The sequence below is a fragment of the Sesamum indicum genome, linkage group LG4, assembly GCF_000512975.1.
Source record: "Sesamum indicum cultivar Zhongzhi No. 13 linkage group LG4, S_indicum_v1.0, whole genome shotgun sequence".
NCBI lineage: Eukaryota > Viridiplantae > Streptophyta > Magnoliopsida > Lamiales > Pedaliaceae > Sesamum > Sesamum indicum.
In genome coordinates, this window is record NC_026148.1 from 13,470,823 (window position 1) to 13,497,449 (window position 26,627).

A 26,627-nucleotide genomic window follows, 5' to 3' on the forward strand; every position below is an offset into this window, starting at 1 on the left:
ATTGTAGGAAAAAAAAAAGATTTTAAGCCAAAGTCAACATGAAAATGGATGAAAGATGAGGTGGGGTTTTGTGGTGGCTTTTAGTTAAAAACATAGTTAAAAAAGGGAAGATGTGATCTTGAGTTTGTAGATATGATGCATCCACCTTTTGTCTCCCTTCTTTAACAAGTTCTATGCACTTTATGCAATGCCAATGAGCATTTGTAGACTTTTTCATTCTTACAAAAATCAAGTGCAAAAATTCACCTTTGCCCTCAAAATTCCATGCACCTCCCTCCTCTCTATATTTCTCACTCTCAACCTCCATCTGATATAGCTTTCCTCTTTTAAATAAATGTTTTTTAGCTTATGTAAAATTACATAAACACACATTAAGACGGGTATGAAATGAATTGGGGTGGATAGGGACCCGCTTGTGAATTTTGACTCGGACCCAGGCCTCGCCTTGATCCAAAATCGGTCGAGGTGGGGTCCGACCAACTTGATATGTAATTCTTTTTATTTTTTATTTTGAATTAAATATTGGTTGAGTTAATCAAATAGAAATTATATAATTTATGCAATTATTGAATTATATTTTTGGCTATCATACAATTATTTTAAATTTGAGCTAACCCAATTTGTTATTATTCATATGGTGAAACCTTCAGAGACATAAGTGATTAGTTTTTCAATAATAAATTTAAACAAAATCAAAGTTCTACAATATTAAACAAATATTCAAATCACTTGATACATTAAAAAAATTCGGGAACCGCCTCGAACTCAAGTAGTTTGAAAACAAGGTGGGTCTAAGAGGGGTCTCAATTTTCTCGGACCCGTTGCCATGCATATATCTCCTGGGGGTCTTTTGTGTAAGTTTTTCTCCCTTAAAAAGTGTTTATATAAATCACAATTACAATATCAAGATGTGTACTTTTAATTTTAAAAAATATGATGAGTATTTATATAATTAAATCTAATTTAGAGGGTGTAAATGTAATTTCTCCTATTTTTAAGGAATATCGAGTATATGATTTTCTTTAAGGAAATAGATTTAATAATGAATAATATATATTTAGCGTACGGCCGCAAAGATGAAGAATATCAAATGAAGTAGAAACTAAAATAAAGAATCTAAAGTAACCATTTGTCAACTTAATTGAATTTTCATTAGATGATGAAAATGAGTATGTTCCATTTGACATTCACACAATTATATCAACATTGCAAGGTCAAAAGTATTTCTTTAAAAAAATTTAATTTAAAATTTTCCGATCAAATCGAATCCAAATCCAAATTATAGACTAAATCCAAATTATTCCTATAAAAATCAAAATAGGCACAAACACTGCTAAACTAAAATAAGATGTAACTTAATATTTTGAAAAAGAAACATATATATCTCTCTGTTTTGCGGTGATCTTAATTCATGTAATTTGTAATGATTTTCATACTCTCACTTGTATATACGTATTTTATCCTCATTTACTAATTATAAATTATTTTTTATTAACTCTGAACGGACCCAAACGTGTTGATGCTTGAGAAAAAAGCGAACTGCTGACTAATTATTTGTGCTTTTATCATACTCATATATTGATATATAATTAAAGAAAAGTGATTAATCGGTGGAACAATCCTCAAGATGTACTTAGATTAGGCAATAACATCTTTGGCGCAGTTCCTGATAAACAGAACACATTCCAATTTATAGACATCATCAAAATGAGAAGCCGAATTTCCAAACTGAGCTGATGACAAAAGTGTACCAGTTCAGTTCTTGATGTTGTTTCGAGCGGTCCATGTTTCTTGACATTGACACACTTCCCTTTTGAGAAGCACAGACAGACACAATATTCTGAGAGAGAGAGAGAGAGAGAGGGAATTTTCTTTCTTTAATCTGTGTCTGGATTTGAGCTTTTGATTTCTGCTCTCAAAGGCTTCCAAAATAGTGTTGTTCACTCAAAGAAAAAACTGTCTCAATTCTCAGCCGTCCAACCAGCAGAGCAGACTTCAGCTTTCCCCTTTCCCCTTATTCTCTCCCATTTTTTTCCCATCACCATCCTCCTCAGCAGATTCTCCCTCCATTCACTTTCTTGATTTCTTTCTCCCAAGCCAAGAATCTCTTCTCTATCAGAGATTCCCTTCTTTTTCTCTCCCCTTTCTTTCTCTCAAAACTTAGCTTTATCAATGATGCCTCCCATTGTTCTCCTCTTCTTCTTCTTCTTCTTCTTCTCTCTCTTTCTCTCTCCTGTTGCATTCTCCTCATCATCTCTCTTAGTCCTTTTCATCGTTTCAGACCCTCCTTTTCGTCTCCTCGAGAACCCGGAAAACTTCCTTATATACATACGGTTGCATCCCCCTTGGTCCCATGTCGTCTTCGAACGTCAACCATCTTTCCCAGCCTTGTATTTATGGTATGTTTTTCTTCACTGATTCTGCCCAAAAGACGTATTTGTTTGGCATTTTTAGGATGCCCCAATCATAATTTGGACGGTTTTGCAGTTTCTTAGCTAAAAATTCTGTCTTTCTTGAGTTTTAATGATGTCCTTTTGCATATTTCTGGGCTTTGTTTCTGTATGCGTAAAGCTGATGTCTTTTGTAATTTAAGGTGATGTGTAAGAAGATTTTTGCTTTTACCAATCTTAAGTCGCTGGTTTGCCTTGTATATGTGTGAAAGGATTGAATCTTTTTGAATTTCAGTTGTCTTGCTGCGCAATTGCTTGGATGTTGTTTAAATTTACGTGCGTTTCTGCTCTTTTCTTTTCTGTTGATTCTCAGAGGATTATCATGTTCATTTATGGTTATACGTGGAATGGTTGGATTTTTCACATATGAGTTAAATGATACAAGATGACTGTGGGGTTTAAGCAGGGCATGTTGTTTCTTCATACGCAGAGAGAAAGTCGCGATTTATGAAATGGCTAAGTAAGCTTTTCAAGAGTGGGCCTAGTAGCAGGGCAGTTTCAACAGGCGAACAGCAACCTCAGTTTCTTGGAGACGAAAACATGGCGTGGCGTGCACCATACAGATCCTTGGTATCGATATCTTATCTTTTGTTCGGTTTTCATGGAAATGACAAGAAATACTTATCTGCTATTGTAGGAATAAGTTCATTTTCTAGAGCATATTTTGTATGGTTAGCTGTTTGTTTATCCAATATTAGTTGCATGTGCATGCACATGTCTATGTTTCTTAAGGAACTTCACGGGGAAAAAAGTTACACTAGCTAGAATCCTCTGCAAAGTTGGATTAGTTGCATGTTCCATCTATAGGATTTTGAGATATAGTGGTGCAACTAAAGAAGGAATATGGCCTCTTTTTAATCAATAAATTCAAAATGGAGCGAATAAGAACAACACTTTCTCTTCTGCTTTTTATTGTTGATTCTATTTTTAAAGCTGTTGATTGGGATACAATTGCTCTTATCAATGAGTTTCTGGTTTGGTTGTATCATAGCATACATTTACCTTGGTGTCATACTTTGCCTTCTTTTCTTAAATAAACTCTGCTATTGACAAGTTGTGGAGACAAGATCATTTTCAAAATTTGATTCCGTGTGCAGAAAATTAAACTCACTTCTGAAATAAAAAATAGTGATATGAGTAGAGATAAAAGTCGCAGGATTATATATGTGTCTGTCTGTATATATACATATATATTTGTTCATATTCTTGTATAAACTTATGATGATATCTCAGTCACCCCATTATGAATATTGTACTTCATTTTAAGGTTTGGATTCTCAGAATTGTCTGTCTAGTTTATACGGATTTATGCCTATGCCTGACCATATACTACGTGGATTATTCTGTTTGAGCATAGAAGACCCTCTTCACAGTTTCTGGACTACTCTGATTTAGACAACCAGAAGTCTGAAATGTCAACAGAATCTTGATTCCTTTTTGGTCCATAGTTTGATCATGTGGGATGCTATGTCAATCTTTTCGATTTTGAAGTTTTCCCTGTTGCCATTAAACTATCTTGTTAAACTTAATAAAACAAGAGATCTTTGTTAAACTTAAGAAAACAAGAGATCTTTGTATTTGATCAACAGGCTCACCAAATCAGTACAAAAGATCTTCATTTTGATCTAGTCATGTCTCGAGAAAGAAAGAGCTCTTGCTGTGCATTTTCTGATATTCTTTCCTGCAAATTAACTCGACCAACCAACTGAATTCCATATTTCTTTAACTTATCCACTTAAAACCTTCTATTTTATCCTTTCATTATCAGAAACTTGTTCACTTTTGCAGGATGACCGCACTCGAAACAATAAAGAAAAAGAGGAGTTAGATCGTGCAATTGCACTCTCCCTGGCTGAAGATTTAAAGAGACCGAATGGTGACCTTTTTGTTCGTGCTTTCCTCTAAAGTATCACGATGGCCTCAACTTTTCCTTAATGATATGGTAATTTAATCTGCAGGATACAGATGGCGATCGGACAATGATGAAGATCTAGCAAGGTCACTTCATGATAGTTTCAACTCAGCACCATACCCTTCATATGTACCCAGAGATTATTATCATCCCAGGGGATATAGGTATTTTATCTTCACTCGTATTTTCAAAAAATACAACTTTGCTCATCTGTCCTTAACGTAAACCTCAATTCCTTTGAGTCAGTCCTGTGAAGCATGATTCATTTAATCTGAGATGTTTGACAACTTTATGTAAAGCTGAACTCATCAGAAATGGTTAAATTTAGCAAAACTTAGACGCTTCTTATGGTTGCATGAGGCATAAACTCTTGGCCATGCTCATGTTATGTGAGTTTATTCGAATTGTTGATAAATTCATATTTGGGGCTCTGAGGAGTTTCTGAATGACTCAATTTTCCCCCTTCCAACACAAAATTATGCAATTTAATTCCTATTTAAAGTTTCCACATTTAGACTCGTCCAGTTCGCTGATATGTTACAATTAATATCAGTTTTTCTTGTCAGCAAAAATAGCTGATCTTTTATGCTTTTGCCTGTCATTAGTAGAACATGTGCCGGTTGCAAGCGTGAGATTGGGTATGGGAATTATCTGGGATGCATGGGGACTTTCTACCATCCAGAATGCTTTCGATGTCGTGCATGTGGTTACCCCATCACTGAACACGAGGTATGTCATTGTCATTCCATTCCTGATTATATGCTTCATGTTCAAACTCCATCACAGAACATGGCAATTTTTCAGTCATCTTCTTCACCATGTTTTATGTAATTGCTTTCCATATCAAATTCTTATTGGTTTTCTTTCTTGATTCAAGTTCTCTTTATCAGGGAGAGATACATACCACAAATCCTGTTTTAAGGAGCTCACTCATCCCAAATGTGAAGTCTGTCATCAATTTGTGAGTAACCTTACTTTTTGGTCAATATGGCATTTCATATCTGATAATCAACAATCTATTATCCATATTAATTCTCTTTCGTTGATTATATGCAGATCCCGACTAATGGAGTTGGTTTGATCGAGTACAGATGCCACCCTTTTTGGTCACAGAAGTATTGTCCTGCCCACGAGCATGACAACACGGCTAGGTGCTGCAGTTGTGAACGTTTGGAGGTATGAATTTTTAGAGTTGGTTTTTTGAAACAGTAAAACTAAATTTTTTTACGGTATCACATCAAATTCTGTACTTAATTTTATTTTTTAATTGTTTCAAGTCCCGGAATACTACATATATTTCCCTGGGGGATGGACGAAGTTTATGCTTAGAGTGTATGGAATCTGCAATCATGGATACTGGTGACTGTCAACCATTATACCATGCAATCAGAGACTACTATGAAGGAATGAATATGAGAATCGACCAACAAATCCCAATGCTTCTTGTCGAAAGACAAGCTCTTAATGAGGCTATTGAAGGGGAGAAACATGTACTGATCAGATCTCTCTATCTCTCAGCTTTTATGTTCTTGTAAATATTCTGCTGAAGCGTAACTTTGTTTCCAGGGTTTCCATCACATGCCTGAAACAAGAGGTTTGTGCCTCTCCGAAGAGCAGACTGTTACTAGTGTAAGATCTTAGGACTGTCACTCCATTTGCTTTTCCCTTATTTACAAGTTAAACAGAAGTATTGAAGTTCTACTTAAAAAACACTAATCTTTACTCCTATGTATTGTGAATGACGTCCAGATACTGAAGAGGCCTAGAATGGAGCGTCGGGGACTAGTAGGAATCAGAACACAACCCCAGAAGCTAATCCGGAGGTGTGAAGTTACAGCCATTCTGGTACTCTATGGCCTCCCAAGGTAACTGTTGTTGCATGGTCTCTTGTATGCATGCACTTAACAATAACTGGGAGAATCTTTAAGGTTGCTTGGGTGAGCTTATAAGCTTTTTAAAACAACATTTAAGATACGTAAAAGCTTATAAGATATTATAAAGTGTTTGGTAAACTTTTTAGGATAAATGGGTGTTTGGAAAAACGTAAAATAATCACTTATTAATAAGCTACTTAAAGTGCTTGAGTTCTCTAATTTCTGCTTTTACATCACTAAACTTTACGTTGTTTTAATCCAAAAGCTGTAAGTAACATATCACTAACTTTTGCAACTTCTCACTTTTCTTTTCAAACACCCAAAGCTGTCCTTACAACTTCTTTATAACTTTTTCCCACCACAAAAGGGGAAGTTTTTACAAGCATCCCTTACGTACTTATAACCTCCAAAATAAAAATGTTAGGAATTCCGAACTTATGGTTAAGATCTTAATACTCCATCAAATTAATTACAAAGTCATCGTTGTTAACATAAGTTCCTTCATCTTATTTCATCCAAACACTTCAAGCACTCTTTTTTAAGCTCATATAAATGTATGACAATACATACCACAAAAGAAACTAAAATAAATGTTTAGATCTGCTCGAAAGTCGACAGATTCTTCTCATCGAAACATGCCGCTGGAATGCTCGAGTCATTAGGTCAGTTATCTAAAGTTGTGTCTACAATATATGATAACTTGTGTGTTGAATAAATTCTTAATGCAGGTTACTGACTGGAGCGATACTTGCACATGAGTTGATGCACGGATGGCTACGTCTTAATGGTAATATCCATTCATCGTTTTCATAAAAGTATAGCATTCATCTTAATCCTAAACATTCACCACATAGAATCCTTGATGATTGGTTTCGTTAATCCGAAGCTCTAATTCAGTCTAACATTTGTCCTATTTATGATAAAAATCTTATGCACTATGCAGACTACCGAAATCTGAGGCCGGAAGTAGAGGAAGGCATCTGCCAAGTACTCTCTTACATGTGGCTTGAATCAGAGGTAATACCAGGAACGAGAAGCATGCCGTCTACTTCCACAGCTTCATCGTCATCAACATGGTCCTACGGCTCCACATCAACAGCTTCATCATCATCTTCTTGGTCGGCATCCAAGAAAGGTGGGAGATCGAGTGTCGAGAACAAGCTGGGGGAGTTTTTCATGCATCAGATCGCTCATGATGCTTCCCCGGCTTATGGAGGAGGTTACAGAGCTGCAATGGCAGCTGTGAATAAGTACGGTTTACGTCGTACATTGGATCACATCAGGTACACTGGAACTTTTCCCGAGTAATTCAACAGCGGCCCGCCTGTGACGTCAGTGTTTGTGGATTTTAGCAAAATCTGTTGTTGTCAAGACTCAGCCCACCTACACTTCCTGCATGTTGAACACCATCAGGATTGACATTACATGCAAAAAGAGTGGAATTGGACTGATGATGATGACCCCCAGCCCTCCATAGTTCTTGGGGCTCTGCTGAGGATACATACCGAGAAATTTACCTAGTTTTAGAATAACAAGCATATCTTTTAACAAAAATGTGTAATGGGATTGTGATGATTAGGGGACTAAACTTTCTAGATGTATTGATTTGGATATTGGATTTCTTGTTTGTTATGATAGAAATAATACATCTCTTGCATACGTGAAATTTGTGCAAGATTCTAGGACTAATTGTTTGCAACTTTACTATAGTTTGACTCTGAGGGTTTTTGCTAAGCTTTTTTAAAACACATTATAAGCTCTTATATCTTATTACAATATATTATTTTAGATCATATTTTTTAAAAAAATGTTAGATTTATTTTAAAAATAAATTATTTTCATAGAGAAAGAGAGAGAAAAAAACTACTGTCATTAAGAAAAAAAATGAATTATGTCGGGGTTAGAATTGGAATATGGTGATTGAGGTGATTTTTGTCTTATGAACTATTAATAAGATCGAAATTAGAATATATTATTAAAAGAGTTTATTTTTTTTCAAAAATTTTAAGATTACAAACATTTATAAGTTCTTGCAAAAAAGATGCCAAACGATTTTTGATATTTGAAAAGTTTTTAAACATCTTATAAGATATTCTGGGGAGATTTTCCAATATTTTCTCGGTGTTGGACAATTTTATCCTTAATGTAAATATTGTGAATATGTTTTTTCCTCTTTTGAAGGTTTATTTTTTTAAATAATATTTTATTTTTATTTTCTTTTCCAATATATTCATTTCTCTCATTCCGCTATCTCGACCTCACCGCCCTTTACTTGTATTTAGGGAATGCTTGCAAAAATTTCTATTTTTAGTACTTTTTGTAGAGAAAGTTTAAAGTTATAGCAGAATTAATAGTGGGTATTACTTGAAAAAAAAAAAGTAAAAAGTAGATAAAAGTTAAATTGGATAGCATTTGAAAAAAAATCGCTTCTAAAAAAGACTTAATTGATTAAAGATCAATTTGTCCCTAATAAAAAGATACTTTTTTTTTCTTACTATTTCACTTATTCTTTGTCAATAATAATTATTTTTTCTCAAAAATAATAAATTTTATTTTGATTAGTATATTTCATATTTAGTTTTTTAAGAATATTAAAAAGTATATATCTAATTTAATAATACTCCCACTAAGTAAGATAATTGTTGGTTAACTTGCATGGTAGCAATCTATATATATATATATATATATATATTAGTAATTAATTAAATAATAATATGCGACGAAATAATATAATTAGATGATATAAAAAATAAATATAAAAAATTTAAATTAGTAAATATGTGAAAGTGTAAATTTAATTATAATTAAATTATTCAAATTACTTGAAAACTCCAATATCAACTTTAAATATACTGTTTTAAAAAAAAATTAAAAATGGTAAAATTGAATTGAGATAAAATTGAATTAAGATTATTATAATAAGGGTATAATAGTAAAAAATAAGTTTGATTTATTTACAAAAAAGACAAAGCAGCTAAAAGTACCTCAAATGTGCTTTAACTTTTGGTCTAAAAGCGTTTTTCTTAACTATTTCAAAAGTAGAAATTAGCATCCCGAATACTTCAAAAATACTTTATGAGAGCCAAAAGCTAAAAAACTCCTTTTCAAAGCGCTTACAAACACTCCCTTACTCTCTTTCCAATTATACTAAACAACTTTTAAAAAAACTAATATTCTTTTTCCTCCCACACCTTTTCACTTCTCCTTTCTTCTCATTAAACCAACAAACCTAAACAAGTTAATACTATGCTAAAATAATTTTAAGCTATCAAAAATTTAAAAATTAAATCTAAAAACTTATTAATAATAATGTTTATCGAACAAACTTATTAATAATAATATTTATCGAACAAGAATATTTTCTATATGGTTATCTTTTCTCAAACACTATGTCATGTGCTATTAATGAGAAAAAAAATGAAATGAAAAAATTATATATAATTTAATAGAATAAATAAAAATAAAATATGTATTTTTTTTCATCTTTTGATTTTATATTTTCATTTTGCTTCGCTCAATTAATAAACAAAGATAAAATTAAATTCTAAAAGAATTTCATATACATTTAATTTTAGTTTTATTCTATATAATCCTCGAATCAAATACCAAACTTTTTATTGGTACACATTATATGCACACAAATGAAGTGTTGGGATACATCATTCTACCCTAAACAACTTTCATCATTCTAACCCTTATTATTTTGAAAATTACAATTACTCTCCAAAGTACTCAAAGGGGCTTCAAGTTATGGCCGAAAGGCATTTTCGTTAATAAAAATGGTCATTCATGTCTCCCTTTTTTTAAAGTTGTACAAAACAGTGGCTGAGGTGGGTCCAATATTGGAGAAACACTAGTACCAAAAGTCTCAAATAATAAAGTTTAAATTATGATCACATCAAAGTTGAAAGTTTTCATGTGTCTTAAGAGAAATATATAACTTTTTATTATGATCAATTACCAAAGTTAAAGAGTAAAAAATCACGACGAATACAACTAGGCAACAGTTAAAAATAAATGTAGTAAATAGTTATTGTCTACAGTTTGTTGGCATCATTTTTATAAGCATAGCTAAAACATCTATTTACCAAAGTAAACGCCTGGTTTTGTTAGACAGGAAGGATCTAATCCAATCCAATCCCATCCACTCAAGTAAATAGGGCTTTAAAGAATTGCTGCCAACTTTATAAACTATACTTGACCCTACCCTGCCAATATCCAAGTCGTTTGTGTAAGTACCTATACACTTGCTATTGAGTACCAAGGAGCAAGGGTGGCAAAGTTGACACTCATGCTGCACTCCTGCATTAGAAGAAAACAAAAAAATTCAGAACCACATGGCAGACAACAAGTCGAGTCATGAGAAACCACGGCCGTACATACCAAATAAACAAGGCTAAAAACGATGAAGCTTAACTATAGGACTTTGAAACAATGTTTGGTACACTTGAATAGTTGAATTCTACTCAAAATGCTATTTCTCTCCCCATCTATCTATACATTGAAAATGTAGGTAGGTTGCCACCCACCAAGAGACATTGTGAACATCATAAATTTCATCTTGTATTAGACGTCAACTCATCAACTTTCAGGAATGGTCGATAGAATCTGCTTCAATTTTTCGTACGTCATGAAGACAATGCCCACACTTGGGACAACCTTGTAGTATTCAGGTAGTATCCCTCGATACAGACCACACCAACCTTCGGATCTGATTATATGTCTGAATGTACCAAAAAGACCCGTGTTATACACACGAGCTCTACCACCAGCTCCTTCCAACTGCATCCGTCGTCTCACAAGATCCAGGGGATATGCTACTGCAAGAATATAGATATTAGAGCTCAAAACAGATCTTTGTCTTTGTTTGCCCCAGGTTGGAACACTTACAAGTTCCATTGTGATACATGATATATCATCATTGTTTTTGGCAGAACACAACATTTAAGCATGCATAACAAAAATGGAAAACAAACATTTAGCTAGTAACATTGTACACACCGAATCAGAAGTTTATTCTATGCAATCGGTATTAAAATTTGAACCTCAAAAATTGCAAGGTCAGTAAGTAAAACAAAGATATAGGCGGTGTCATGACTTTTCCTATCAAGTGATGTGCTTGTTCCATTTCAAATAGAAGCAAATTTTAGTAGAACCCAAACATTGCCCAGAAAAGCCAAAAAAATGTCTCTCCACACGTTTGTATGCATTTGCTCAACAGGAAACAACTAGATGTTATCACAATGCCAAAATAAAGGCAAAAAATAGAGATGTGAATCCTGACAGTTAGTTAAAGGAAAATTATTTAAAAAATGCAAAAATAAAAAAAATTACAAAATCGGGTGATTTGAAGAAATTTAAGAATTTAGGCAATGTTTCTTTTTTTTTTAAAAAAAAGAAGCAAAAGCAGGCTGAATCGGTGAGAGTACCAGTGGTTTTAGGGTGGACTTGACCCATGCATGCGGCACATGCATGGGTCAAATCAATGCTTTGGCTTCGCATGCAAGCAAAGCTTAGAACTGATGCAAGAAGCATCAAAGCTTTGCATAGTCAGAACTGCTGATTGCATCGGTTCTAAGCTTTGCATGCAAAGCATTGATTTGACCTATGCATGCGGCCTAGCATGCATGGGTAAAGTCCACCCTAAAGCTAGTGGTACTCCCACCGGTTTTAGGGTGTCGGTGCGAGTCTGCCTATATTTTTTAACCTTCTCAAATCACCCCATTTTCGTAATTTTTTTTTATTTTGGCATTTTTTAAATAATCTTCCCATATTCTTTTCCCTCAGTATTTCGGTTCTTGGTTCATTTATTTTCACCTACTTCTTTTTCTGCAATATTACTCTGCTCATCATTTGTATTGGGGGTGGGTGAGGATGGGGTTGAGGTGGCATACTGACTCATTTTATGCCTGATATGAAATCAATCAAAAGTCAGTCATAGATGCACCACTAAAACCTAATTATAAGCGACTGTAATCAGGGGGCAATTCGCAGAGCCTGACTGAGAAGCGTACCTCAAAGAGGACACCTCTCACAATTTGGTAACTCCAAAACTTGGCTCACCTGAAATTAGCCACATAATAGTGGAGCCGACTGCATATTTTGAGAGCCAAGTTATCGACAAATCAACCTTTTCCAACCATATCCTCATAAAAAACAAAGCTTATTTGTGAATAATAATCAAACAGAATATATTTTCCAGCTTCTTACAAAAATATTCATATTGCCAGATTAACATGTCTCGACCTCAAGCTCTAGGGGTCAATCTGGTTAGTACTTACTGAGAAGCCTGCATCCTCAATCTGCCTCTCTGCATCAAAAGCATTGAAGACAGCTACAGGCATTTAGATCATCCATTATATTATATTACATATTAAACAATCTACTGAGATATAGTTGAAGATGAAGTCAGTGATATGAATTTCTAGTTTCCAACTTGGCATGTTTAGTCATATATGGAATAGATAACAAGGAATAATTTGACATACAGCAAATATAGAAGAAACAGGAACCATAAGCATGACCATTCCCTTTGCATTCCTTTCTTTTGACCTTACAAGAGAATTCTCAAAAAGCTAACAAAACATAGTAGATTGCATCATTGCCATCATAAAGATCAGAAGCACTAGCAAAAATACCACAACAGACTGACAAAGAGGTCGGTGCATGTAAATTCCAATAAAAAAATAATCAGGTGGGCACACAATCTCTGTTTATATTTCCAATTAAAAGGACAGAAAATCTTGTTCTCACTATTGTGTATTTAAAGGCACAAAATCAGCACTTAAGAAAATCTATAAAAGAATCAGTTCCATGGTGGAAATGTTTCCATTTTACTTTCAGCTTGATCCCAATTTCAATCACTCAGAAAACTGGAAATATTTTGGCACTAAAATCCAAATATTGCAAATCAAACATTAGATGGGAAATATCCTATTTTGGTGACTCACCTGTTGATGATGCAATTCCTGAAAGACTCCCACATGTAAGGCTGACCAAAACAGTTGAGTCTTCAGGTCTGAAGTCAAGCAATAAAGGTATGTAAGATTGTGATCTTTAAAAGAACCGTTCATTAAAGTATTAAAGTCCAATAACAAAATGCGCTGTTATATAGAGCTTGACCTGTGAAAATGCCAATAAGATCTTGCAGTTTCATATACTGAAAAGCTAATGGCCAGATTTGGGCCAACACCCTGCATTAGTGGTCCAGCACCAATAAGCAAACAAACAAAGCCACAAACGTTCAAACAAATGGAAGTCAGTGAAATTGAAACATTACCAACAAAGTTGCACCAAGTCCCTTATAAAGGCCAAAGACACCTTCTTCTTTGCTAATGGTATACAAAGCATGCCATATCCCTCTATAATAGATCACATTTCTCTGCATAACTCAAAGAAGTTCTGAATTATCAAGAGTATTCTCAACACATACAGTGTTTTGCATGGGAGGAAAGGAATGAATTGCTTGATAACATAAAAAACGAAAAAGGAAGACAATGAAGAGGCGAGCAAGCTATCCAGCATGCTCATGTAAAGGAAGAGAGACAAACCAGTACATTCTTAACAAAATTTTGATCTTTATATTACAGGAATTAGTCAAGGTTTTCATTGGCATTTTCAATTCTTCCCATCTTTCTCAGGATCTACTTCTTGTGTCCTTCCCATTCACGCAAACAAAAACCTCCTCTTCCATTTCTCCTCCCACCCTATTGAGTTTAGTGGAAAACAAAGGATCTTCCAGTTGTAAAAAGTCATCTATTAGGTAGAGGTGCTGAAAGAAATAATAACTATAGCACAGAAAGATTACTCTGCGAGCTTGGTAAAAGGAAGTCTGTGGTGCGTGCTCACTACTTCTTGATTGCTTGCATTATGAACAAGAAAATTATAGGCTTTGTTTGTATTTATTTTTCCACTGTATTTCAGACAGCGAAAAACATCATCAATCTTTACCTATGTTTTCACAAAAAACACACACTAAATGTATTTCAACCTATCTTTATCTTACACTAATACAAAACATAAAACCAAACATATTAAGAATACTGAAAAGTACACACATATCTCTGCTTTTCTCTTGTTATCTACCCAAAACAAAGAAAAACACATTAGAAATATAATCAAACAAAGCCATAGGTCTTTCATACAGTGTCAAGCAGAAAAAGGTCTACCGAATCCACCTCTTCAGCATTAGATAAGGTACTTCAAATACCAGATGAACAACAGACGAAAAGGTGCAAGCTAGTGATGTCTTATGTTTTCACTCCATGCCCCCACTTCCCCAAGCACAAGCAAATAGAAGTTGGGAAACAGAAAAATAAAATTATACAAATCTAGGTGGATAGGCAAGAAGATACTTGGTCTGCATATCACGTAGAAGTATCATTACATTTTAAAAAACCATAAATAGAGTCTGTGCTCCCAGCAAGCAGAAAGAATCTGTTCAGCAGCACCAGCAATCTCAGACCATCCAACGAATGAGTATATAAGAGGTAAATCCATTAAGCGAAGTAAACTCATGACACACACACACACACACACACACACACACACACATATATATATATATATATAGAATATAAAATTAGCACAAAATATACTTGCAAACTCCTCCAATGTTTCTTTACCTGTGTTGCAAGGCGCGTCCTCACAAGATCCAGGGGATACGTAACAGAAGCAGCAGTTACTCCAGCCAAACCACCACCTACAAGTCGTATGCAAATGTCTGCACTAACATTCTCTCCTTGGCTTTCAACTCCTACAATATCATGTAACAGCTGTGACAAAGAATGCAAAACTTAATGTCAATTATACACCCAGTTACAATACTTGATACAAAAAAAAGTTACTCAAAACAGTAGTTCTTCACAGAACAGTTGTACCAACATTCTTGTAGTGTTCAAATGCATAAAAGCTAATGGAGGAATAGGGAAGACGGTGTGCAATTGTAGCCAAATTTCCCTTCCAAAATGCCCTCACTCCTTCCTTTCTAACAATTCCTAATGCTTCATGCCAGATGCTAGCCTTTCCTAAGCTAGAAGCATCAGAGTGCATCCCCTGAACCTGCAATTATGAAATAATTTTATAAGAACATGTACAGCAGATAATAACAGAAAGGGCCGAATCTTTCCAAACAATGCAGAAAGAACAAAAGGAACATCACATGGACACCCACAACTCTAACAGCTCCTATTGCCAATAGGATAGATCCCAAAGGAAAATGCAGAAGGATCTCATAACAGAAAATCCCCCAGTCACTCCAAGGATGAGGGGAAATTGCAACATAGCTGAGACCAGAATATAGTTCAGAGATATCCAATTCAAAATCTCAGCAACACGGCAGTATATGGTAGTATAATTATACAAAACCAAAGGATGCTTCATTGTTTCCAAAAAGATGCAGGTTCTATTATAAAATGGCCGTCATCAGTCTTCCTTTCGCATGCAGAAGTAATATCCTGTTTTCCTCATCAGCTGTGAAGAGGTTTATCAACAGAAACATGTGCTAGCCATAGTAGAAAAAAGTAGTTGCTGACAAGTTCAAAATAGAAGTGTCTGTTAAAGTTCCATTGACATCACAATCCATCTGACAAACATGCAATTTTTATATTGCCCCAAGTACTTATATAGATTGTGATCTAACTGATCCTTCAGACTAATACGTTTAGGATGTCTCTTGGTGACAATAAGATACAAGGTTACACCAAGTTTTAGATAAGAACTGCTCATTTGTAAAAATCCATTAAGGGAAAGAATAAGAAAGAAGGAACATATAGAAGTGATGTCTGAAGAACAGCGGGAAACAATTCGGCGAGAAATATCTTTTAACTTGCTGAGAAAGAATCAGGCTCATAATATGTTGCAATATCTTTTCAGAGATTCACCAGAATAACATCTTGGTCCTTTCATGAACACATTCCGGAAAGGGTTAAAATGTCAATCGTAAATAAAAACAGGGAGTTTCCTGACAAAGTTCCCGTGAATCTTGACCCACCAAGTTGTAGCATTTACTTATGCCATCATTCTACCCCTAATTGTTCATTATTTACTAGAACGCACAATGCCACCATTGTGGTAAATGGCCCAGAAGAACACCTTGAGTACAGCCATAACAATAGCTTTATCAACTACACTTCTTCGCCTTTACCACCATCCCCATAAAATAAAACTAATCAAAGCAATCATAAAAACAACTGCCTCCAAAACTGGTAATTCCATTTCATCCACCGAATAACCATGTCTCACCGAGGCAATGTCTCGTTAAGCTTAAATTACTGATAAAAATTTGAAGATGTCAAGTAAAGTAACCCAGTGTTATAACTTCAAGGACACATAAAACATGTTGGCCCACCCTCTCAGCAAACATACAAATAAAATAGCATCTTTTTTAAATATGGTGCTAACATTCAGATAGTTTGATGATTGCTTTAGGACTTGACAATAACTGCAGAACTTGGACCAAGAGTACAATAAAACTACGATAAAGAGAAAAGAGAAAATAGATGTGGGAGCAAGTAGACAATAGCATCACAGGATAGGCCATGAAGGAAACCAATGAGAAAGAATGGATGGGAGGTGTAAAAAGAAATAGAAATACAAATGAGAGCTAGGGATGTTAATTCCTTTGGTTGTTGATAGAGCAGCAGAACAAAAATGTATCCACTATCCAGTTTATCTTGTTCCAAGAAAGAGAAACTGTTCTTAACGATAAAAAGAACACACATTCCAAATATCTAATTTATTCGACATGTGCTTGTCGTATTGATCCCCAAATATGTCACATTTAATTTCTTAAGACTTCAATATTCTAGATACCTAGGTGCATAGTCATACAAATGCTAGAGCACTATTGACATGAGGTGGCAGTTTAAGCTTAATATTATAGTTAAAAGTAGGATGAACTAGAAGATGCCGAAAACCTTCCAAACAAGTAAACATATAGACTAAAAGCGGGATTGAATCATAAGTACAATGAAAGGAATTACATTTGAGAGTCGTGAATTTATGGTTGACTTCCTCAAAACGATAATGTAATGTATTATTCAAGCTTTACAGCTACAAGATATTGGCAAGATTGAGTTGCAGTAAAGGGAATGTTTTACGATGTACTAGCTATACAATTATTGTTTTTGGGAAAGGTTTGAATGCAAACAACAACTGAGATTTCGAAGAACTGGAACCGGAAACATATATGAATAGTCAATAGTTCATCTATTTTCATGATTCTCCAGTCATCTCCAAAATCTAACCAAACAGTGTGGAAACTCAATAATTAATCGAGGACTTTAAATGAGCTGATTGCAGCATAATTGGAATAGCTGATCATCCTAAAAATCAACAAAGACTAAACATTAATTTTGATCAGCTAAACAATTTAAGAACCTGCAATTTCCACAACTCGTCTCTTCAAAAGCACCACAGACATCTTGGTTTCATAACTCAAGTAACTATATGTAAAAACTTTCAACAACATGTATCTGATCACCAAAGTAAAACTTGGACATGATTCTATCCATGTTGTTTATATTGATTCAACACTACATCCCACATCCTCTCCAAATCCTTCGAAAGTACGAAAGTATTCCTTAATTTCCAAAGGGAAAAAAAAGAACAAAAAAAGGAGGACTAAAGATGAAATTTTTAACATGCAATCAACCCACCAAACACCATAACAAATTAATTCAGTAACTTCCCTCACAAAAAAATAGAAAGAGAACAATGATACTCAACTCAGTAGCACACACACGCCACACACAAAAAAACAACCCCCAACAAGCAGAAACCAGATATCTTCTCTTATTTTGACATCCCTAACAGAAATCGAAGTTGAAAAATGAGTGAATTGAAAAACGAAACTACAAAAATACAAAAACCTGAAAAAGAATTGTGAGACGGGCGAGGGGAGCCGTACAAGTTTTGCTGACGGCTCCGGCAACCCCACCAGCCAGAAGCTGCGACGCCGTCCCGATTTGCCTCTGTCGCCGCGGCTCCACCACCACCGACGACGTCGTATTCACCACCCCCACTCTCGCTTCCGTCTGCATTTCACCACCGCCCTCTTTGCGTATAATAATCCGAATACCCACAAAAAAAGAACAAACAATGGGCTGAAATCTCGGCGAAAATCCGGTAAAAAAGCAGAAAAGAGATAAACTGGGACTGTTTATCAGATGGGTAGTTTGTGCAAACAGCTAATGGTTTCCTTCAACTTTGCTGTTGGCGTACACAAGAAGATATGCAAAACGTGCTTGACGACGACGTTTACCACGACACCCCCCATGTTGTAATTCTCTCCTTCTGAACCGACCATCGCTTTTATTCTTAACTAGTGGGATGTAGTATATAGCTATATGTGCTCAAAACAAATTGTAATAATTAAATATTATTTAATTAAAAAAAATATTATAAATAATAAAAAATAAATAATTTTAAAACAAATATTTTAAAAAGGAAAAAAAAGAAAAAAAAAATAAGTAAGAATAAATAAATATTTTAAAAAATAACTTTTACCACGTGTAGATAGTGGAGGAAAGGGGTAAGTTAGTGAGTGAAAAAAAAAATAAAATAAAATAAGAAAGACACCAAAAATGTGTTCTTTTTTAATATATAGTATAAATATTTATTGTATCCTTATCATCAGTTAATAGTATTTACCTATTATTTTAAAATAATAAATGAAAAATATATTAAAAATAAAAGAGTAAATTACATAAATGGTCATAAAGTTAGGTCTAAATTTATAAATATTTTTATTTTGTAAAATTATAATTATAATTATAACTATATCCCCTATTTAATGACTATCATTTAGACAAATACTTCTAAAAAAATATATTCGTGAATTTGTGAAAAACAAAATATGTATGTATAACATCGATAAATACTAACATAATTTACTTTTTGTTTAGGGGATTTTTTTCCCTATTAAAATTTTCACAGGGTTATTAATCCTCTGTAATACTGTAAATAAGTAAATTTCCCTTAATGAAAAAGAAACAATAATTTTAAATTACTGTATTTTAAAAGATAAATAAAAAAATAAATTACTACATTTTAAAAAATACAAGGAGATAAATTGCTATTTTTTTTTTACAAAAGAATAATTTGCTCATTTTGTAATATTATAGTAGGATTGCTTGCATTATTCTCAAATTTTCACATATGACTTGACATTTAAATTGAAAATTTTTATGTAATGTATGCAAAGATTATTAAATAATTAAAAGATCATATTAATAATAAATATTTATGTAGTGCAAATAATGTATTTGACATCATTTAATATTCATATTGACTATATAGAAATTTCATGAGAGGTGGATATTTTAATACTTCTCCACCTCATATAACATTGTATTTTATTTAGAGTGAAACATAGTTCATAAAGATTTTAATTAAAAACGTAATTATTTAATAATTTTTTGAAAACATTTATTAAAATTTAATAATGTTAAATCATACTTATTGATGGCGTAATTGGCACCCAATTCGAGATACATTGAACATTAATTAACAAATATTTATATCTATTACTATGACATAGACATGGAGCATTATACGCTGCTGAAGTCGGTCTTATGTTGGAAGTATTGATTAATTATGTTTATCCAATTAAATTAATTATCTTGAGTTATTGTCAAAAGTGGATGCATTTGAGAAATAGGGGGGGGGGGGGGGGGAGATTTTTCTCTTTTGAAGGGGGGGGGATAGCATTTCTTAATTCAGAACTCAGGATTTTTTTTTATTAGTTACGTGATTCTCATTTTTTGGTAATAAATAGCACTTTTTGTGCCGTATTATCTTTTCATTAAATATTTAATAGAAAAAAGACCACGTGGTCATTAAGTGCATGCATCCAATATTGTTACTTTTTAAAATTTATGGGACAAGAAATAAGAATCCCATAACCACTGGGATCAAGAGTGTAAAGGTCCTAATGGCCACGTGTTTTTCCGTTAAAATATGTAACAAAAACCTGCGTACCGGAATTAATTCCAGAACACTAGATTAAGATTCTAACCAAAAGTTGGCATAGTAGTTTAGTTTCATGTAGTTTCTTGTGCAAGCTTTAGTGATTATTTTTTTTTCAAAAGCCGCATGTGCCCAGACAGGGGGTTTGGCGGACCCCTACCTGTTTATTACCTCAAAAACAATTCTAATTTTTATAATTGGAAAACAATAAACAATAAGTACTTACTCCCTTTACAATCAGCATTTCTAATCTATTTGCAACATCAATGAGTAATACTAAAAAATAAAGTCTATTTAAGCCTAGGAAACGAAAAGATCTTTTCCTATAGCCGTGCGCATCCATTCTATACAATGGTCGGGCATGCTGCGTAGTGCCCCCCGCCAATCTATCCCCCAATGCCCGACCAGAAGACAATCCTAAAGCATCACACAAGCTCACCGATGAAGGTAGGGAGTGCCCAATTTACCAAGTCGAAAAATAGCTTGCAGTACTCCCATAATATCCTCCTGTAAAAAACCCAAGTCAATTGTGGGGAGGAAGGCTTTAGTGATTAGTTAGTTATGGATAAATCCTCCAAGATATAAGCCATGCTTTAGGCTAACATTTGAAATTAAATACGGATAGTAACTAGACGCCACTCTTATTCATAAATTTTTACTTGATGATTTCCTCGTTTCTATAGTTTAATTATTTAGTTTTTTTTTTTTTTGTAGTTTTATGATCTGTAATACTTATTTGATGTGAGGTTAAGGTGTTTTGTTGTGAACTTTAAAATCTTATTTTAAAACAGTGCATAGTTAATTTTGTGTTACCATATTAGCCACTTGAATTTCACTAATTTTGAAAATTTTTGTCGATTTTGCGCAGTTTGTTTATATATCATATGTATTTGCATCTCTGCTGAATTTTTTTATTGCGTATTTGACATTACTTAGAGGTTGGACCTTCTTTTCTAGGACATTATTTACATTTAATGCTTAGTATTAATATCATTTTTTATTATTACTTTTTGATTTTCTGTTCATGGTATTAATTTCTACTATACCAAATCGTTTTTGGATTGACCACTAGTTTTTGTTTATTGCATTTTAACATTTCAGTGACTGATTCAAATTGTGATTTAGATGCTAGCAATTATGAAATAGGATTATAAATGAATATGACAATTCTAGTTGTTGTTCTGTAAAATGTGACACCCCGTGTGACATTTATTTGGCCTGCTTACAGATAAAATTTTAAACATACTGTCACTAAATCTTCGCACTTTTGATGTCTCAGCTGGTTCTAAGGAGGAGTGGAGCTTAAATAATGATTATCCAATAATTTAAGTAAACAACGCAAGCTATTGGACAATTTAGACAATGATAGTGTTTTCCATACTTCGACTTTAAGTATATTAATTGGATTCTTCATTTTTATATTGTTTTTTTGCAAATAGCTTATGTTTGTTGCATATTTTATTTGTCCAATGTTTCTATTTCAGTTTTCCGTATGGTATCCCATTTTCTTAAGATATTTTTATCTCATTTTGTTCCAACTTTGTTTAAAAAAAAACATAGGGACTGAATTGAAAATGAGTTCTATCTTTAGCTACAAATTAGTGATGGATTCAGACACGGAATCAACCACCGAATCAGAGATGAAATAGAGATGGAAAATGAGTTCTATTTTTAGCTACAAAATTAGTGAGATTCAGAGACGGAATCAACCACCGAATCAGAGATGAAATAAAGATGAATATGAATCAACATAGGGCAATACTAACGATGGAATTTAAGGCGGATTACAAATGATTCATTTAAGTTTGTTTGATAACTGAGACAAAGTCTATGACGGATTACATTCCATCTAAAGTTTAGTGACGGATTAAGCAACGAAGTCAACCATTGGACTTTCAACAATAGTTCTTTTTTATGGAATTTTTCTATCTGTAATGTTATTATCGATGGAAATATAGGCTTGAGAGATCAAAAAATCCGTCTATGAATTTCTACTTTCTTGTAGTGTGAGGGTGAACTTATAAACTTGAAATGAGATCACGATTTTTTTCCCTCCTAATCCATGTCATGGGGCTGACAAGGCAATGGAGTCCAACTAAAGTGACATTTTAAATCCACATCATTAACAAATCAGCCAATAGAAAAGGTATGTCCAAATTATTCCCCAGAAGTGAGGACCATATGAGTTTTTCCGATAAGATTAAAAAATTTCAATGGTCAATGTCCGAAAATCAAACAAATTAAATAATTAAAAATTTTCATTACAACACTAGATAATTATAAGACTAAAATAAAAGATGGCCAAAACTAGTAGATGAAAATTGTCAATTAGCGCCAATTTTGAACCAAACATCGAGTCCATTTGGGCCATCTAAAAACTAAATCAAAACATAGTATATATTTCCGTAATTTATGATGTATGGACACGAATACTATATGATAGGGATATGGTGATACAAAAAGATAAAAATTTTTTGACACGACACGGCACTGACACGGCTATATATAATATAATATAATATATATTTTTATTATATATAATTTTAATTTTTCATAAAATTAAAATATATATTATAAAACATATTAAAATAAAATATAAAATAAGCATGTCTCACATCTATATTTCTAATCAATTGTGACTTAAAAAATATACATAATCAGTTTATTTTAAAAAGAACGCGATGAAAATTTTCTAATAATTTAAATTAGTTAAATCATCGTGAACATATTTCGAATTTTTAGTAACTTCATCTTAATACTTTTAGTTTAAGAAGAGTGAATGAATTCTTTTTTTTTTTTATTAAGCCTAAAATATTTTTTTTAAAGACAACTCAAAATATTTGAAATTATAAAAAAAATTCAAAACTTATCGAAAACGTGTCAAACACGCATCCAGAACATGTTGGACATGCCAACAGCCGTGCCTCCCTGATGCCATGTCCAAGACGTGTCAGAACTGTGTCCATATCCGATACTGTATCAAATAATTTTTTGGAATGTCCCTGCATTATAGTCGGCAACACTCGTTAACATTCCATAACTCATCCTAACCCCATAAGCAATACCTTAGGCCTTGTTTACTTGGTTGAATAAGGTGGGATATCATGGCTTATCAAGGCGAGTGGCCCATTTACAAATTAAATCGCTAGCCCAATAAAAGAGCATTCAACCCGGTAAACAAGGCCGTATAAGTTTATTTAGTTTAACATATGACCATCAGGGTCAAACTAACAATGTGTACATAATTAGTTAAGGTTGAACGTTATTAAATTTCAACTATAACCGATACAAAATAAGATAGGAAAAAGGGAAATAATATGACAAATCCCAAATGAATTAATTGAAAACATCAAGGGATTGCCTAAAGTAGAAATTTAACTACCCAAGAAGTCACAAAAATTGGAACAACATTTTCATCCCACAAAAGAACAAATTGAATTATTCATCTATACATATGTTCCTATATATAACATAAACAACCATACAAAATTTTACATGATTTTACTCTCTAATAATCAATTAACTAGTGCAAAAAATATACTATATTTTAGTTCATAATGTCCATTTCTTTTGACTCAAAATTAATTAGAACAACATGTAGCTTTCTTTTCCATGTTGTTGGGCTCTGCAACAGTGATAGTGGTGCCTTGGCCGGGAATCTGGCCGATAGCTTCTTGCGCTGCCAATGCTTTCCGGCTTATGATCTGATATATATCTAATAGAATAGTCTGAAATGCCTTCTCAACATTATGAGCCTCTAAGGCTGAGGTCTCAAGGAAGGAGAGGCCCTCTTTCTCAGCAAACGCTTGTGCATCGTGCTCGGTCACCACTCGGAGGTGGTTCAGGTCTGACTTATTACCCGCGAGCATGATAACGATGTTGGAGTCTGCGTGGTCCCTTAGCTCCCTCAGCCACCGCTGCACGTTCTCAAACGTTTGCCGTTTTGTCATATCGTACACGACTAGTGCCCCTACTGCACCGCGGTAGTAGGCGCTTGTGATGGCACGGTATCGCTCTTGCCCTGCCGTGTCCCATATTTGCGCCTTCACTGTCTTACCTTCCACCTACATGAATGTGTTAGCGTTATCAATTATTTCTTGTTATTTAAGTTAGAATTGATATAGGTATTAAGTTATTAACAATTCACGATTGAATCAAATTATGTGATTCCTCTTTTTTCCTGAATTTATACCAATCACACAGTGATCGCATTCCACTTATAATATGATTTATTCAAATTTGTCTAGGTCGGTCTAGACGACAACTATTCACCCAAAACATCCTCCATGTGTATTTGTAGTTTCACTTGGACATCCACTCATATGTCATAATTGAAATCCAATGTAGAAGACAATTAAGGGTCCTTTTTCTTTGAGTTCTGAAATTTTCATGATCCAAGTATTCAGATGCGGACATCAATTTATGTTGTTCCTTTTTCCTTTCTAGGAAAATATAAATAATATTAGGGTAAATTATAATAATTATTTTTTAGGTTTGATATAATTACGGATATTCTCTCATTGGTAAAAAATTATAAATACCTCCTTGTTATTAAAAAAATTACAAATACCTCCTTGTTATTTAAAAAAATACAAATACCTCCTATTTTTAACGACCGTCTAATAACTAGTCTAATCCGTTAGTCTCCATTAGTTTTCCATCTATTTTTTTATAGTAAATTGACCAAAACGTCCATGTGGATTATAAATTTGATTTTACTTATTTTTCAAAAAAAAAAATTATGGACTAATTGAACAATTTTTATATAATTTTAAAATTTTTTCCATCCATCTCGTCTGATTCTTTTTTTTTTAATTTTTTTAAAAAAATACAATAAGGCCAAATTAAGTTGTCATATTCAACCTCTATTCGAGAATATATAATTGCATCAAATATAGGGAGTATCAGTAATTTTTCAAACAATAAAAGAGTATTCGTAACTACGTCAAATTTTAAAAGAAAAACTTATTGTAATTTACCTTTATTGTACGTTACTAATCAAACCATTACATCAAACTGATCAACGATCATGTATTCTTAACCATAAAACATTCATTCTTTTAAATATGCACGAAATTGAACCTAACAAAAGATTTTCATACATTGATGTAAACAATAGACATGTTGAGGAAAGTTGAGTCATATTTTGAGATAGAGATGCATGGAAGCAAACCTGGAGAGTCCTTGTTGCAAACTCAACACCAATGGTGGATTTGGACTCCAAACAAAACTCATTACGTGTAAATCTGGACAAGATATTGGATTTTCCGACACCCGAGTCTCCAATCAAGACAATCTTGAACAGGTAATCATATTCGTGATCAACCTTATACGCCATTGCTTCTTCCCTCTGCACAATTAGAAACCAAAAATCAAAATGATTTCCTACCCACCATAAGACAGATGAGGGAACTGATCATTAAATTGGTAAGAAACAAACATGCCTGCTCCTTAGACTCATTTCTTTTTCTCATATTCTTGTTTAGATTTCTTTCAATAAATTAATGAACAAAAAGTATGTATGATTAAGGGCAAAAACTCACCACTAATTAACCAATTATTGTATGGTTAATCATAGCCAATTTCAAAGATGGATTTTTAATTCTTGGTTTGAGAGAGAGAGACAGAGAGAGAGAGACAATTTCTAAATTCAAGTGCCTAATTAGAAACTTAACAATAAAAGAAAAAAAAAAGTAAAATAAACAGAATAACCGATTTAAGAGGAATTTAAACGGTCCTTCACTGATGATTCTTATATGTGGAGACTTGAGAGCTATATATGGCGTTGTCCTTTCACTATCTTTAGATCAGCAACAATTGTCGTAAGTCATGAAGTAAATAGATCGGCAACCCTTGATCTTGGTATTACAAAAAATCATTCAATTTTTGGTTGTCTTATCATTCCAAGAGAGACGGGGTGGGGGATTGGGGGTTAGGTTCAAATATCATAAGAAATATGATATTTGATCATGGTAAATTATCTGTAATTACAATAAAAAATCATTGATTACGATCACACAATGATAGTTGACTGTAATTTTTGCTAGTATTGCTAATACTTTTGACATAGCTAAAAACCATATAAAAAATATTTAAGCCATGATATAATAGTTTTTATGGTGAATAAATTAAGTTTTGCATCGATTTTTATTTAATCGTGCTCAATAATAATTATTTACTATGATTTTAATTCATAGCCAATAAAATCACATGCAATAGTAATTTTTGTTCCAGTGAAAATTTGGTCAAAGTTAATGATATTATGTACTAATTAAGATGGCGTTTTGTCTTAATGCATATAAGAATATGAACAATAAATATGATGATGAAGTAATTAAATATCTGTTTTATGTTAAAAACCTCTTTCATTTTAAATTTTATGTTAATGAATCATTCGTTCATATCTTGGGCATGTAATAATAT

General features: G+C 33.3%; 3 protein-coding genes across 17 annotated transcripts; 1 reads left to right on the top strand and 2 right to left on the bottom strand.

Moving 5' to 3' along the window:
- LOC105160936 (protein DA1-related 2) lies at positions 1,838 to 7,774 on the top strand. Of its 4 annotated transcripts, none has more exons than XM_011078464.2 (12): positions 1,838 to 2,399; positions 2,857 to 3,020; positions 4,239 to 4,326; positions 4,409 to 4,526; positions 4,968 to 5,091; positions 5,240 to 5,323; positions 5,419 to 5,538; positions 5,640 to 5,852; positions 5,929 to 5,991; positions 6,112 to 6,227; positions 6,965 to 7,023; positions 7,180 to 7,774. In XM_011078464.2, exons 1-12 carry the CDS (start codon positions 2,354 to 2,356, stop codon positions 7,542 to 7,544), a joined length of 1,560 nt encoding a protein of 519 aa, XP_011076766.1. In that variant the 5' UTR covers positions 1,838 to 2,353; the 3' UTR covers positions 7,545 to 7,774. The 4 variants fall into 4 exon arrangements, with proteins under 4 accessions (XP_011076766.1, XP_011076767.1, XP_011076768.1 ...); XM_011078465.2 differs by having other exon boundaries at positions 4,971 to 5,091; XM_011078466.2 differs by having other exon boundaries at positions 1,839 to 2,399; positions 2,881 to 3,020.
- LOC105160937 (mitochondrial substrate carrier family protein B-like) lies at positions 10,234 to 18,535 on the bottom strand. Of its 12 annotated transcripts, none has more exons than XM_011078477.2 (9): positions 18,107 to 18,535; positions 15,120 to 15,296; positions 14,861 to 15,010; positions 13,516 to 13,617; positions 13,359 to 13,429; positions 13,187 to 13,254; positions 12,518 to 12,546; positions 12,300 to 12,329; positions 10,922 to 11,056 (listed from the first exon to the last, which is right to left on the bottom strand). In XM_011078477.2, the coding sequence occupies exons 1-8, from the start codon at positions 18,275 to 18,277 to the stop codon at positions 12,306 to 12,308; spliced, it is 792 nt and encodes a 263-aa protein (XP_011076779.1). In that variant the 5' UTR covers positions 18,278 to 18,535; the 3' UTR covers positions 10,922 to 11,056; positions 12,300 to 12,305. The 12 variants fall into 12 exon arrangements, 7 of the variants coding, with proteins under 7 accessions (XP_011076771.1, XP_020549048.1, XP_011076776.1 ...); XM_020693388.1 differs by having other exon boundaries at positions 12,518 to 12,570; XR_002286965.1 differs by having other exon boundaries at positions 10,923 to 11,056; positions 12,251 to 12,329.
- On the bottom strand, positions 23,690 to 25,895 carry LOC105160939 (ras-related protein Rab2BV). The gene is made up of 3 exons (XM_011078479.2): positions 25,748 to 25,895; positions 25,378 to 25,554; positions 23,690 to 24,268 (listed from the first exon to the last, which is right to left on the bottom strand). The coding sequence occupies exons 2-3, from the start codon at positions 25,540 to 25,542 to the stop codon at positions 23,786 to 23,788; spliced, it is 648 nt and encodes a 215-aa protein (XP_011076781.1). The 5' UTR covers positions 25,543 to 25,554; positions 25,748 to 25,895; the 3' UTR covers positions 23,690 to 23,785.

Excerpts from the sequence above, each read along its gene's own strand:
- LOC105160936 (XM_011078464.2), top strand. The coding sequence starts at position 2,354 with ATGTCGTCTTCGAACGTCAACCATCTTTCCCAGCCTTGTATTTATG. Across the intron at positions 2,400-2,856 it reads TTCCCAGCCTTGTATTTATG|GGCATGTTGTTTCTTCATAC; the intron begins GTATGTTTTTCT and ends GGGTTTAAGCAG. Across the intron at positions 5,539-5,639 it reads GCAGTTGTGAACGTTTGGAG|TCCCGGAATACTACATATAT; the intron begins GTATGAATTTTT and ends AATTGTTTCAAG.
- LOC105160939 (XM_011078479.2), bottom strand. The coding sequence starts at position 25,542 with ATGGCGTATAAGGTTGATCACGAATATGATTACCTGTTCAAGATTGTC. Across the intron at positions 24,269-25,377 it reads TTGCAACAAGGACTCTCCAG|GTGGAAGGTAAGACAGTGAA; the intron begins GTTTGCTTCCAT and ends ACATTCATGTAG.
- LOC105160937 (XM_011078469.2), bottom strand. The coding sequence starts at position 18,277 with ATGCAGACGGAAGCGAGAGTGGGGGTGGTGAATACGACGTCGTCGGTG. Across the intron at positions 15,297-18,106 it reads GTCTCACAATTCTTTTTCAG|GTTCAGGGGATGCACTCTGA; the intron begins GTTTTTGTATTT and ends TCATAATTGCAG. Across the intron at positions 13,618-14,860 it reads GGACGCGCCTTGCAACACAG|AGAAATGTGATCTATTATAG; the intron begins GTAAAGAAACAT and ends TGAGTTATGCAG.